This window comes from Lupinus angustifolius, chromosome LG10 (genome assembly GCF_001865875.1).
Source record: "Lupinus angustifolius cultivar Tanjil chromosome LG10, LupAngTanjil_v1.0, whole genome shotgun sequence".
In the NCBI taxonomy this organism is placed as follows: domain Eukaryota; kingdom Viridiplantae; phylum Streptophyta; class Magnoliopsida; order Fabales; family Fabaceae; genus Lupinus; species Lupinus angustifolius.
The window spans coordinates 6,045,440-6,059,826 of record NC_032018.1 but is presented as its reverse complement, the minus strand read 5'-3'; the positions used below and the strand labels follow the sequence as shown (position 1 = coordinate 6,059,826).

At 31.2% G+C, this 14,387-nt stretch overlaps 2 protein-coding genes and 1 non-coding gene across 3 annotated transcripts; 2 read left to right on the top strand and 1 right to left on the bottom strand.

The window, feature by feature from the left end:
• TRNAN-GUU lies at positions 4,002-4,075 on the top strand. The gene has a single exon. It is a non-coding gene; the product is annotated as a tRNA-Asn (tRNA).
• On the bottom strand, positions 6,354-9,266 carry LOC109358355 (UPF0587 protein C1orf123 homolog). Its single transcript, XM_019602527.1, has 4 exons — positions 9,059-9,266; positions 8,411-8,518; positions 7,490-7,657; positions 6,354-6,701 (listed from the first exon to the last, which is right to left on the bottom strand). Exons 1-4 carry the CDS (start codon positions 9,158-9,160, stop codon positions 6,579-6,581), a joined length of 501 nt encoding a protein of 166 aa, XP_019458072.1. The 5' UTR covers positions 9,161-9,266; the 3' UTR covers positions 6,354-6,578.
• Positions 10,333-14,266, top strand: LOC109358353. The gene is made up of 7 exons (XM_019602526.1): positions 10,333-10,585; positions 11,027-11,113; positions 11,477-11,776; positions 12,200-12,361; positions 12,818-12,871; positions 13,082-13,228; positions 13,683-14,266. Exons 1-7 carry the CDS (start codon positions 10,406-10,408, stop codon positions 14,058-14,060), a joined length of 1,308 nt encoding a protein of 435 aa, XP_019458071.1. The 5' UTR covers positions 10,333-10,405; the 3' UTR covers positions 14,061-14,266.

Genomic DNA, 14,387 nt, shown 5'->3' with positions numbered 1-14,387 from the left:
AAGTAACATTTACAATTGTAGTAAATGAACCATTGAAGGAAGTAGGCCCCATTTTCTCTATTATATCTCCAGGTGAAGCTACATTTAAATTAAGCCGAGGACCACGAACTTACTCTGAGGGTTAATTCTTTACCCAAACAAAAAGTGGGATGGTAATACCAAAAAAATTAAGGCCCGCAATAATTCATTGGGTGACATAAATAGAAAGAGATTATATTAAGAATTTAAAATGTAAGTGTAACTATTTTTTACACAAAAATCAAATTTAATAGTATTTGATGTGTTATAGGTGTAAAAAACTTTACACAATAACAGTGTATAAACTCTTAAATTAAATTAACAATTTAGTTGAGGTTCACGTGATACTTGAAATTGTTATCAGTTTCGGCGAGGACATGAATATAATTAATTTCTCCAAAGATTAATATCTAAAATAAATACAACAACGAAACACAACACAAATTAGAAAATGAAAAAAAATTTGATTATGTACCGGAAACAATGATCACAACCATCACACTCCTCAAATCATAAAATCAACTAAGATCCAGAAATCAACATATTTATATAACTCCTACATATCAATATATAGAGAGAGAATTTATATACTACTAATCAAGTCTCATAATCTCTACTTAAACTCCACACAGTAAACATAACTCGAAAATCTATTAACCGCATGCTCAGATCTTGAGAGCAGATCCGAAGGCAAGAGCAACGACGGCGGCAACAACACCGGCAGCAAACGATGGAGATACAGCGGCGGCAGGAGAGGCGGGGCTAGGAGCTGGAGCCTCGGCGGAAGCGGCGACGGAGATAACGGTGGCGAGCACCAACATTGTCGTGAGAAATATCAATTTGGAGAAAGCCATTAGTGTTGCTTTTGTTAGGGTTTGGAATTCTTTGTTTTTAAGAGCACTCAGATTTTGAAATAAAAGAGTGGAGGAGTGGGTTTATATAGGAAGATGGAGGGGGGCAGTTACGGGCAGGTAGGGTAGCTGCCCGAATAAAACAGAGTGGAGATAGAAAAATAGAAGAGTTGCCAGCTGGAATATTTCTGTTGTGGTTCTCAACTGATTCTGTGATTGCACATGGTGAGCTTCATGATCAATAAAAAAAGCAACAAGATTGTTACTAGTCAACTACAAGTCCCACTCTCTCCTTCTATTACACGCGCTGTTATTATTTTTTCTTGGTTAAAGATTATTTTCAAGTAAAAACTAATTGGAAATAATTATTATGTAAATAATAATATTATACCTAAATTTAATTACATCGAAATTTCATAAAATTAGGAGTATGGAATTTATTAATCAACCAAAAAATTTACTAGAATTTTTTATACAATGATATCACATTTTTTTATAGATCCTCAACATATTTTAAAGTAATATTGAATACTAATAATCTATGTCTAGTTGTGAAGTCTTATTAATGGAGAAATTTTTTGAAATATGGTTAGAACTTAAGCACAAGATAAAAGTTTAATCAAAAGACTAGTCTATTAAGTGAAAGAACTTCATAGCATAAGTACCATGTATATCGAGTTTGTTATTTTGCTCAATATGAAACTCCTAACAATGTTGATCTCTTTAAGGGTCGATGTCCATGACGACTTTCACTTTATCGATACTGACACGATGATAGTCATTTCTCTTTTGGCGGTTTGATTCACCTTTTAGTATTCAATAATATAGCTTAATCTAACCTATCGATAGTCATTTCTGTGACACAACTCTCAAATGAAAGCACTAATAATAAAATTTAAGCACATGAAGAGTCTCAACCCAAAAATTACACTATTAAGTACTATATTCAATTTGCAATTCTAATCAATATGAAACTTATAACAAAAACCTATTTTTCCATTCACAATCCTATGTTGTGTGCTTGTTTACCCTGTTAGAGAAGAACTACTGATGTGGTTTACTAAGTTATTTTTAACTTTTTTTAGGTTTTGTTATTTTTATTCTGTTTGGTTCTACTAGACAAGTTTTTCCTCATAATCATCTCAATTTCAACTAAGATTCGCGACTTTAATGCTACTGAGTTCATAATGAAAATTGAAATAAATTTCTTTTATTGTTTTCTAAAATAAGTTATTTCATATATAAAAATAAGTTTGAAATTATAAAAGCAATAGAAAATTTATAATTTTATATAGCCAATCTGAAAGTGATAAATAATTTACTAGACTTATTTCATATATAAAAAACTTATAAGACCTACTTATAAACTAATACTTTTGGCATAAAAAAATAATTGTTACCATTTTATCTTATTTCATAACTTTTTTTTATCAAAGTTCCTGGGTAGCATTCCACCTATCGATAATGATACACAACAACATACTATTATTTATATATCGGCACTACAAATTTTTTTACACCGTGAGAATATTAATATAATAATTATCATTCATATATATTATTTGTATTAAGAATCAATAATTTTTAACATATAAATAGTATATAAACAAGACATTGCTTAGTGGTGTAAGGAATTATTAGATATCCAGACTAACTAAAATGTTAAAATTTTGATTCTTGTGAGCGACACTTGTTGGGATAGATAATCATGCACTTCAAAAAGATCAATTCATTATCAAAAGATGAGAAAATATCATTAATAGTACACAAAAAATATTACATAAAATATCCAAAATACATGTAAAATCTTTATTTGAATATATCTTGAATGAATAATAAAAATTGTTTTAAATTATGTCGAAAATATTCACTATACGTATAAGAAAACTCAGAATTTTGTAATACAGACAAAATAATTTTCATGCAATACACATAATGTGCTAGGAGCTGACCTTAATATTTTTTTAGGTGCATATATAACCTTGTAAGTGAGTATAGTTATTCAAATAGTGATTAATCTTCATTTTGTAACGAGAGGGAATTGAGTAATTCCACATCTTCTTGGCTATCGATTCTGAGAGTCTAATTTTTTGGATTTATTGATAAGTTTAAATCATGTGAACCATTAGGTTTATGAAGTAAGTGAATCGTATGTATTGTGTAATTATATTATTATTATATAAGAATTAGTGACGTGACCATTAATTTGTATAACTTTTATTTGAGAGTCAGTGGTAGTTAATTAATCAATGATGGATAATTAACTAACAATGTAAAATAACTCTTACACTTTTAGTATATAACTATATATATTTAAAATATTAAATCCATTACATTGTGACGTGAATGGGAAGAGCGTGACATATATATCCAGGAAAGGCGAAATTTCAAAGGATTTGATTACTATTTATAATAAGAATTAATTAAGGAGTAAGTAATCAGCGCTAATGGGAATTGCATTGCTAACATGAGTGGGGACCAGAAAATTGAAGGGCTTCGAGGGACGAATAATGAAGCGACGCGAGGCAATGTTTGTAAGATATTTGTGTTTTCTCATTTTCTAGAACATTCTCTATTGTATTTTTTTTTTATAGAGAGAACTTCCAAGGTATCTATATGAAAATAACTAATAAAATCTTAACAACTTATTAAACATTTAATTTTAATTAAAATTTAATTATTATTAATAGCACAGAAAGTACACTTATCTCTATGACTTGTTATATTTCTCTATACAAGTATTTTTGTCACTAAAATCTGTAACCACCTATTAGACTGACCTCCATTTTAGAAAAATCCCCACCCATGAGACCCCGAAGATCAACCTTAAACCATGGTGATCTTATTTTGATTCTTGTAGCAACCTTTTCTCATTCATGTCTTTAACATAGAAATGTACATAAGATTTGAAGAGACAATGCCGTTCCACTAATGACAACTCTTTTACAACAAGATATTGAGAATTTGGTAATACACTGGTTTCCATGTTCCAACCCATCTTCAAGACTAATCATCAACAGATGTACGCACTACACACAACCTAGCAGAACCTCAAAGGAAAATTTGAAGAGGCCAAAAATAATTGCGTGTATTTCCATTTAATTCATAGTTATCAAATTACAAGTATCATCTGCTGGAATAGCTCAGTTGGTTAGAGCGTGTGGCTGTTAACCACAAGGTCGGAGGTTCAAGCCCTCCTTCTAGCGTTTTTTAATGTAATTTTGGGTTGCAATTTTTCTTCAGAGACGAAAATTTGAACTAAACGGGGATAAATGAACAACTAAACAGGTATGAAATTTATGATATGGTAATAAAAAATTCATGAACAATATTATGGCAAAACGAAATCAAGCACCATTAGAACCGCCACAGGTCTAGGGGTGTGCTAGCTACACTATGCCAAATCAACTTTTGAACATGTGCTGGTTGTAAAATAAATATTTTCGCACATGGGTATTAACAAAAACATAGACTTTCTCAACATTATAAGCAAAAGGTGGGAAATTTAATTTTAATTGTTGGATGTTACCATATCGGTTTTAATGTGGTGATGCAGAATCAGTGAAACTGTGGGAGATCCAAAATATTGTGTTGGCTATTGTGTACTGTTGAGCATGGATTTTGGAGAAAGTTGATGATAATCATAAATGACTTGAGAGATTTGTTGTTGTTATGCACACCGTCACCAGTTAAGGTTGTGCAGCACTACACTGTGTTCTCTTTTGGACTAAGGATACTGAATTTGGATGGGGTCCAATTTTCCCTTCTGTGCTTCATTTACTAGCGCTATTTTCATGGTTTATTTTAGGTATATAATATAAGTGTAAACAACGTAATTTTTTTTACACAATCATGCATTATCTATCATTCATTTATATACTTTTGTTTTATAGTCAATGTGATTTAAAATGAATAGTAAATGATATAATTACAATGCAATATTGTCAATATATTCATATTTTTCTCTTATAATATAACCTTAATATAGTTATTAGAGTCGGTAATTTCTTTTGGAGGCCACCCGAATTAATTCTTTCTCTGTAGGGAACTCTTATAGTGGAGTTTGCTTATGCCATGGGAGGTAATTTTTTCTCCCTAAAAAAATAACACGTGAAATTGACATCTTGAAAGTTACTCTCCAGTTTAATTGTTATATTAATATTTTTTTAAAGTTTAACGATGTGCATATTATTTATGAAATAATTAAATAATATAAAATAGATATAATTTAACTAAGATAACCCTTTTAATCCATATTAGAAATTACTTACATAAAAATAAAAATATGAGTAAGAAATAAGAGTAATAAATAGATGTATAATTGGAAAATAAAATATGTATTGAGCATTTAAATTTATAAGATATCAAAAGAATTGAAAAACATGGGAAAAATAAAACACAAGAATATACGGACATGGAGAATATTTTTTTCATATTGTTTGTCACTAGAAACATATGAAATATTAAACATTTTTGTTTACATTTTCATCTTATATTCTCATATATTAATTATTTGAACTATTATACGAGAATAATATTCATAATTCTATAGACATTAAAAATATTTAAATCAAAACAATATTAATTCATAATATAATCAACATAATTAACCGAATAGATTAATTTAAGGTAACATTTATAATCAAAGAGATGAAACATGTTGTCTCTTACTATTGGTAGGAAGAAACTGTAGAAAAAACTAATATTAGGAGAGCATGTTAGTAATTGTTCATGCCATATATATTTTAATAATTGTATTAATTATATTAAATTGTTAAATGACATTTAGGAGTTCTAATAAAGTTTGATATGATGAGATGGGTCAAAGATTTTATAATTAAAAAAGACTAATTAAATCATTGTTTTGATTCAAGATGTTTGTCTTACTTATAAACGGATTTTCAATCTCCTATAACTTTATAACAATAAGTCACCCTCATTGAAGATTTCATATCTTCTCAACCGAGTCCAATACTGGGTACATACACTAACATGTGACACCAATCTTTTTCAAGGGTCCATATTTTGTAATTGTTTTTGAATTAAAGGATTTCGAAACTTATAAATATCCTTTTCTCCTCACATTCTGGTACTACACTCCGGTACTTGAAGGTGCCATTGAGGATCTCAATTCCTATCCGAAGCTCCCCAATTGCAGGTCCCAATACGGTATAAGCGGGTCAGTTTGTAATCTAATTTTCAAACTATAAATTCTAGACATGCATATTTATTAGAGTGAATATATTATTGCGCAATAAAAAATATCACATGGCATGTAATAGGCCTGATTACGTCATGCTTTTTCATAACCAGGCAAGACTAAAGCTTTCTATCAAGCTTATTTAATTTCACAGATTAGACTTTATACCATCTAGAAGTACGGTTAGTTTGAAAGATCATTTTTCCGCTTGGTGTATAGGGCTCAAAAATATTGAGGAGGTTATAGCATTAACTAAGGAATCTATATTGGACAAATAAGACATTGGAACAATACACATTTTCAAAAACATGAAATGCATACTGTATTTCATCAAACTTGGAAGCTGTATTTTCAACTCCATGAGATATACCAGGGTTAACACGTAAAGTTAGAAGATACCCACAAGTTTTGTGCCTAATTATGATGTACCCCAGAGCCTCAAAAGCTCATACAAAAGATAATAGTCAGATTTATATACCAGGAATATTCAAACAGAAAACTTGCTTTCTCTACTTCACCACATCAAAAGTAGCACGAACATTGGAAATCATGACCGGGCACTGTCCCTTCTCATCATATTCATCAAACTCTCCACTGGACAAGTCAACATTTTCAAACTTGGTTCCCTCTAACTGCAAAAGTACAACTTGCATCAATTACAAAATAGGACGAATATGCTGGAAATTAATGTCAAGAAACTATGAAGCAAGTGTGCAAAAGTGAATCGCAGAATTTTGTGATGGATGATGGATCATATGACAACTATTAGATAAGAAATACCACAGACAAAATGATGGAAAAGAAAAATAGGAAGGTAATAACATGACTATAAGATTTCATTGCATGGAATAAATATTGAAAGATGAAACCTAATATCTAAAGAGGGATAGAGATTTCCACACCAAGGAATGATCAACTAGTACAGTTTTTCCATGAAATTTGATCCAAGAGGGCAGAGAGGGGCTGCAAAAAGAATCCCCTTAACTTGGACTTAAAAAAATGGTAACAACAAAAAAAAATATTTTAAGAACTTGCTCATCTTTACAAATAATTATTTGTTTAAGTTCTGAAGGCTGTGGATTAAAAGATTTTGAAATTAATCTCATCATATTCACCTCAGTTTAGAGTTCATAAATATACTTTCTTGACATTGATTCCAGTATGTCTACCAGAGAGACTTAAAATCTCTAGATAGTAAAAGTAAGTATCAAACCAGTCAAATGTGACATCCAACTGCAACATGAAGCTAAAACAAAAGAAATACATGATTATATTGCCCCCCAAAACAAGAAAAGAGGATAATATGAGGTATTCACAATATTCAGTTTACGTACCGCCGTATCGGCAATAACAATCAACAAGGGTACAGATATGATACCAACAGTAGTGAAAACAAAGGAGAAAAAAGAAGGAAACTCACTGACTCAACTTTCCACCCATCATTGAATACAAAATCCACTGGCTCATAGCCCCTGCAGTCGAATAACATCAGTGGAGCGTACTTCCCTGATTGACTTTCTAAGTTTGTGAGTGGTGTGCCTCTGCCTTGGACCATCGTCACAGTGCCATCCCTGCCACAAAATTTGCACTACATACCAAACAAGGGTTATTAAGAAATCAGCAGCAACAGAAACAAAGTTGGACGGAACAGAAGTTGTATGCATTATGCAATAATTTCTTAATATTTAAAGTTTGCAGCACAATTATATAACATCGGTGAAATCTTCCCTCCTATCTAAGAGACCCTATATAAGAACAACTAAATAAATAGAACCTTGCTCAAATGTAACTTGTAAGTATGCTTACAAAGCCATAACTTAATATAAGCCAGATTAGTAAAAAAACTAAATTCCAGAGGTCATCAATACACAACTACATGCAAGAAATGATATTAGTTTGATAACGGCATGTATATAATGAGCAGTATCCTTTGTCTTTTTGTAAAAAGAATACAACGTAAACCACATCAGTCAGAACTGCAAATAATTTATTGGATAATCTTGCCTTGCCTAATTCCAAACATAGATGCACATAAATCAAATGAATGCATACAAGTCAAACACTGACAATTTAATACCTAAAAGCCTAGACACAATTTTTGGTAAAGATTTAAAACTACAAGTTCAAGTGAAAAAATAGCTCTCTGAATGCACAGTTATCTATGCTAAATGGTCCATGTAAGAAAATATAACATAAATAGGGGGTAATGAATCTCAAATTCATAATGGAACCAAACTAACATGATCAAAACTTCAAAAGACAATCAAAAAATGAGGAAAAACAGTTAAAGATCACACATAATATATCAACATGGGGTTAAAGCAGATATAAACTTTATCACCTTTTGAATGAGGTGGGTAGTTCCTTTGCCAACAGGGAGAGGAACAGTGTCATTCAAGGTCACGCAAGTTTCTCTCTGGGTCAGTTCTCCACATCTCCCACATTTCAACTATCAGATGAGAAAATCAATTCCAAGGAAAAAGATAATTAAAAAAAAAAGCAGAACAAATCATTATAACCTACTATTACTAAGAGCAAACCCTAGTTTTAGTCCTCAAAATTCTAATCAATGTGTCATATAGTCCCTGATTTAATTTTTTTTATCATATTATTCCTAGAAATTATAAGTTCCACGTCTCATCATCTCTGTTCAATAAAATTGGTAAATTGATGCTTATAATTTCAGGAACTAAGATGTTATTTACTTTTTGTAATTATTTCCGATTTTAAATTGCATTCCACAACCGCAACAAACTCCAATACTATGATTTTGATAATCTAAACAAGAGCATAGCGACTACAATTGCAACCATATTCGCTGCATTTTCACGCAATTGTCCCAAATTACGTTAAATAAAGAAATAAACTAAACACGAATGCTATATAAATATTGGTTTTGCTGAATTACAACAACAAAGTGCAGAAATAGAATGTTAGAAAGGAAAAAAAACGTTGTAAGAAAAGGGGAAAAAGTTAAGAAATTAAGAACCTTGAAGAGATAGGAGAAATCGGCGTCATCGCAGCCACCTTGAGGTTGAAGATTGGTGAGGTTATCAAGTTCGGCAGTGATCTTCAACATGAAATTCACCATCCTTGGATTCTCGTCAATTGAAGTCACAATCGCTTTTTTCTTCCTCTCAGATTCTGATATTTCTTCTCTAACACTGCGATTTGCTTTGGATTCGATGGTTCTAGAAGATGGTATAAATATACAAGACACGTGTATGTATTTATTATCTATTACATGAATAACCACTTTGATAAAGAAATCCAGTGGTAAAATATTGAGACAAAATAATGCAGAATTAAAATGTCCCAACAATTAATCATAGAAAAAATTAGGAGTAAATATTAGCTTTTGTCCTTCAAATTTTTTTCTTTGAAAAATTGAAAATACTCTACAAAAATATTATATATGGGTTAAAATTTTAGCATATTTTATAACTATTGACAAGACTATTTTGACTTACATTTACGATATCTAAATACTAGTTTAGATTTTTACCTTTTTATGGATCAAATTGGCACATGTGAAATTTTTTAAGAACCAAAATGAATATTTACTCAAAAATTAATGAGTAAATACTCATTTCAGACCTTTACGTTTTTCGATATTACTAGTTTAATATCTCAAAAAGTAAAAACCCCAAAATGTTTCTAAAAGTATCAAACGTGAGTGAAATTAGTCATTTTAACATATCTTATAACATATGGTAGAAACTAATTTGATCATAAAAATGACTAATTTAACATATATTTGATATTGTATTAACTCAATATTAAAGTGATAAATTTAACACATTCTTAATATTTTATGGGTACATATTTGATATTTTTTAGATTTTCCAATTTTTTAAGCGACATGCATGAAAAAGTTTGATTGATCAAAATGTACCTTTATTCTATTTATTATTTGTATGGTAAGAAAGTGATATACTAAATGTATTTATTTATTATTTGTATGGTTTATATGGATCATCAGTCACATAAAATGCTTTTATTATTTTATTTTACAAAGGTTATATTTATTTATCATTTGCCACTTTTTTTTTTTATTTGTGCGGGTTTTTCTTTGGGTTGGAAGGTGGCTGATTAATGAAGCATGCATTTACATCATTACATGTCAAAAGATGGACATGAGCATGAAAACATAACTTGAATGACATAAAGAAGTTTACTCATGCAAACGTTGCTAGCTAACTTATATAGTTAAGCAATATCTTTAGCTCAGATATGTTATACCAATAAATAACATGTTTTCAAATTCTCATTACATAAATCTCCATTTCGATTGTGTCAAAATAATCACTAATAGATAAGGTTTTATTAAAGTTTAATGGGAAAGGTGTTGCACATTCCATCCATGGGATTCAAAGTGATCTTCATTCTCTTTGGGCTGGTAGTTACTACTGCTTACTCTTTTGTGAACCATGGTGGCTCATTCTCAAGACATAAGGTTTTGGAAGTTGAGAGAAAATTAAAGCATCTTAGAAAGCATTCTCTAAAAACTATTCGGGTAAATTTAATTTGCACATCCTTGGTTTCGGAAAAGGCTCGCCTACTTATGAAATAATATTGTGTACATATATACCTTTCACCTTTCACATACTCTTTGGTTCGAGTTAATTCCACAATACATTGCGGTATTGAACCATCAATTCAAACACTACTCTTCATATCATTACCTAATTAATCTTATAACCAAGCATTTAATGGTGTTTAATTTGTATGGCTGTAAAATCAATAAACAAAAAAGAAAAAAATGAAGTTAAATAGATTAGTGAAGATTGATTCCCTATGATTCAAGCAGTGAGAGTTGGTATTACTCAGAATTTCTAAATTGTTTGTTACACTAAGGTTCTTGGTATTTCCTAGAATATCCTAACTTTTAATCTTTGATATACATGAATATTCATTTTGCTATATCTTAATTTTACTGAGGCACTGATGCATGTAGAGTGAAGATGGAGATATCATTGATTGCATCCACATATATAAGCAGCCAGCCTTTGATCACCCTGCATTGAAAAATCACAAAATTCAGGTAATTAATTTATCAGCCCTACTTTCATTCTTTTTTTACCAAAGTTTTTGGTTATTTAGTCATAATCACTTGAAAATGTCACATTCTAATTTTACCTAAGATGTACTTGTCAAGATTCACTCTTCCTAATCATAAGACACACACAAGATAACATTTTTTTTAGTATAGCCAATGTACTGCTTCACTCTATAGGTAAAAAACTAATATCTTTCAAGATATGTGTTTGCATCTCTCAATAAATATTGTTCGTAGGAATTGAATTCTTGACTAATGCATTGTTTGTCATAGACACGATAACATAACATACCATTACATTACATGTGTAACATATAAGGACACATTTTCCTATGGATATATAAACAGATGGCTCCTACATATAATTCAACTAAGAAGGACCAAACAACAACATGGACCAGATCTAGAAGTAAAACTAAGACTGCTAAAATGGCTGAAGAGTCATCCTTTAGTGTTATTTCTCAAATATGGCAGAAGAGTGGAAGATGTCCAAAGGGAACAGTACCTATTCGAAGAATAAGGAAGAAGGACATACTCAAGGCACATTCAATAGAAGAATATGGAAGGAAGAAACCAAGCTTATCTCACCAACAAGTTGGTCACCTGAATCAAAATCTTGATTCCTTTGTCCAACAAAAAAACCACTCTGTGAGTCTCTCTGTGTATACATAAATAGGGAATCTATAAAGAGAGCATGAATAATCAAACCATACATGATAATCAAAATTAAAAGTTGGTTAACGATTGCATGAACTATTACAAAAATCACATACATTATTCCGGTGTTTTAAATTGTATTTGTGGTCGCAAACAGTTACGGTTATAGCGACCGTTATGATGCAAATTATGGCTATTGCGGTGTGTACTATTTTGTAATTAAAAAAATATTTTTGAATTCGATGTGTTTCGATGCGGTCCGAGACAGCCTAATGTGGCGTAAATGTGGTGTAATGTGATTGTGCTGCAGTCCTATGCGGCATCATTATGATTCGGTGTGATGCCGTTGCAGCGGTTACATATTTTTGTGGGCTTTCTTTTGCTCTTATGAATTTAAATGTCTGTGTGAATCAGAAAGCAATATTGATAACAATGGGGTACCGGTACTTGGGAGCTAAAGGTGACATCAGAGTATGCAACCCTTCTGTTGAAAAGGAAGATGAGTATAGCACTTCCCAAGTCTCTCTCATAAATGGAGCTTACAATGATTTTGAGTGTGTTGAATCTGGATGGGCGGTATGAAGTAACTTCAGTTTTAGTTTTTCTCTTACTAAACCATCATTTTAGTTGTTAAAATTAGTATCCAATTTTGGAACATTATCATTTGTCTCTAAATTTGTTATTATCAACCAAATTAGTCCCAAGAGTTATCAACTTATCACCTATGGGTTAAACATGTCTTTAGATTCAGAGACTGATAAGACTGGTGTTTATAATTTCAAGGACTAAAATGATAGTTTCATAAAATCAGGGACTAATATGATAATTTCTTAAATCCCCCCCTCCTTTTTAATGCATAATTACTAGAACATAAAATTACTGTATATGAAAAGTCCCCATCATTTGCATGTTTTAACTGTTTTATGCTTGAACCTGAAGTTATTACATACGTAGTAGTCTCATGTGCATGTTTAATGTTTAAACCTTATGAGCTTTAAATGTGTAAATCTTTGTTCAATAAACTTGCTACAGGTCAATCCTAGTGTGTATGGAGATAGACAGACTCGGTTATTCGTATACTGGACGGTAAGTTGGCAATTGCATCATGAACCATAGAATTTAATTACTGAGAAAACTTTTATTCGAGGAATAGTTAGAGAGTTGGTCTTCCAACTAAAAATAGGATTGAGAACAAGTATTTCTAACTAAAGTATATGTTTAGAGGTATAGTCAATTTTCATTAATTCCTTCTTTTTTTAGGCCTAACAATAATTTTGGAACACCAAATTTCTACAGGCTGATGCTTCAAAGAAAACAGGTTGCTTTGATCTGACTTGTCCTGGGTTTGTTCAGACTAGCAATCAAATTTCATTGGGTGCTGCAATTTATCCAACATCACTTCCTGGTGGGCTTCCATACCAAATAACTATTTATGTCTATAAGGTGAGATTTAAATGGAGCTTAATTCATGTATTTCCATTTTTTAAGTTATTTGAATACTTTTTTTTTGGGTACTACCAAATGTATCCTCTCATCCTAAGAGTAAGAAATTAATCTTTTTTGAAATACGTGTCTGTCTCTCCCAGCAAATGTCGCTCTTAGGAATCGAACTTTTGAATACTCTAATATAGTAACTCATTTACATAGAATCTATTTTACTCCAAACCAAGTGATTCCTTAATATTCACTTACATTTACTTAAATCAGATGTTGCAATGCTTTCGAAAACTGATATAAAAATTTAGCTTTTCCAATTTTGGCAACTCTGAAACAACTTTCAAGCTTATAACATAGGTATCTGTATCAGTACTTTGTGCTATAAAACTAAAAGACATTTTTCAATATATTTTTTTGCATGCTTATAATCCTTATATGTTTCACTCTTCCTTTGATTTAGGACCCATATACCAATAATTGGTGGGTGCAATATGGTGAGAAGACCAACATAGGTTATTGGCCACCTGAGCTATTCAGAGCAATGTGGTCCAATGCTGAATCAGTAGAGTGGGGTGGTGAAGTTTACAGTTCAACTGTTGGGCATACTCCTCACACTGCAACACAAATGGGTTGTGGAGGATTCCCTGATGTGTTTCATGAATCTGGTTCCATGACAAGAATGAGAATTCATGACAATTCTGAGTTCTTGAAGATCCCTGAATGGGTGGATGATTTCTCAGATGAATATAACTGCTATGATGTTATGTATGTGGGAGATTATGTTGAAGATCCTGAGTTCTATTATGGAGGGCCTGGTAAAAACCCAAAGTGCCCTTAGATTATGGAGTTCTATTATGGGTCAATTTGATTAATTTCTTGGTTTTTTATACCCCTCATTGTTATAGATAAAAACATTGCAATGACTAGTCTAGAAGCTATAGTTACAATTAATAGGTACATTGTGGGGCTACTATGATTTCATTGCATTATTTATTTTACAAGTTTTAAACACTACAGCATTTACTGTGCTTAGACACTACACTAAACAACTAACACTAAATCAAGCCCTCGTTGAGGTTTAGTTTCACATCCTAATGATGTGAAGAAATCTCCCTATGGTATGATTGAAATGTGTGTCCCTATGGGAAGAGAATGAAGGAAACTC

Coding starts and splice junctions, on each gene's coding strand:
- LOC109358355 (XM_019602527.1), bottom strand. CDS start 9,160: ATGGTGAATTTCATGTTGAAGATCACTGCCGAACTTGATAACCTCACC. Junction 7,658..8,410: donor CTACCCACCTCATTCAAAAG/GTGATAAAGTTT, acceptor TTTGGTATGTAG/TGCAAATTTTGTGGCAGGGA. Junction 6,702..7,489: donor ATGGGTGGAAAGTTGAGTCA/GTGAGTTTCCTT, acceptor GTACTTTTGCAG/TTAGAGGGAACCAAGTTTGA.
- LOC109358353 (XM_019602526.1), top strand. CDS start 10,406: ATGGGAAAGGTGTTGCACATTCCATCCATGGGATTCAAAGTGATCTTC. Junction 11,114..11,476: donor TGAAAAATCACAAAATTCAG/GTAATTAATTTA, acceptor ATATATAAACAG/ATGGCTCCTACATATAATTC. Junction 12,362..12,817: donor GTGTTGAATCTGGATGGGCG/GTATGAAGTAAC, acceptor AACTTGCTACAG/GTCAATCCTAGTGTGTATGG.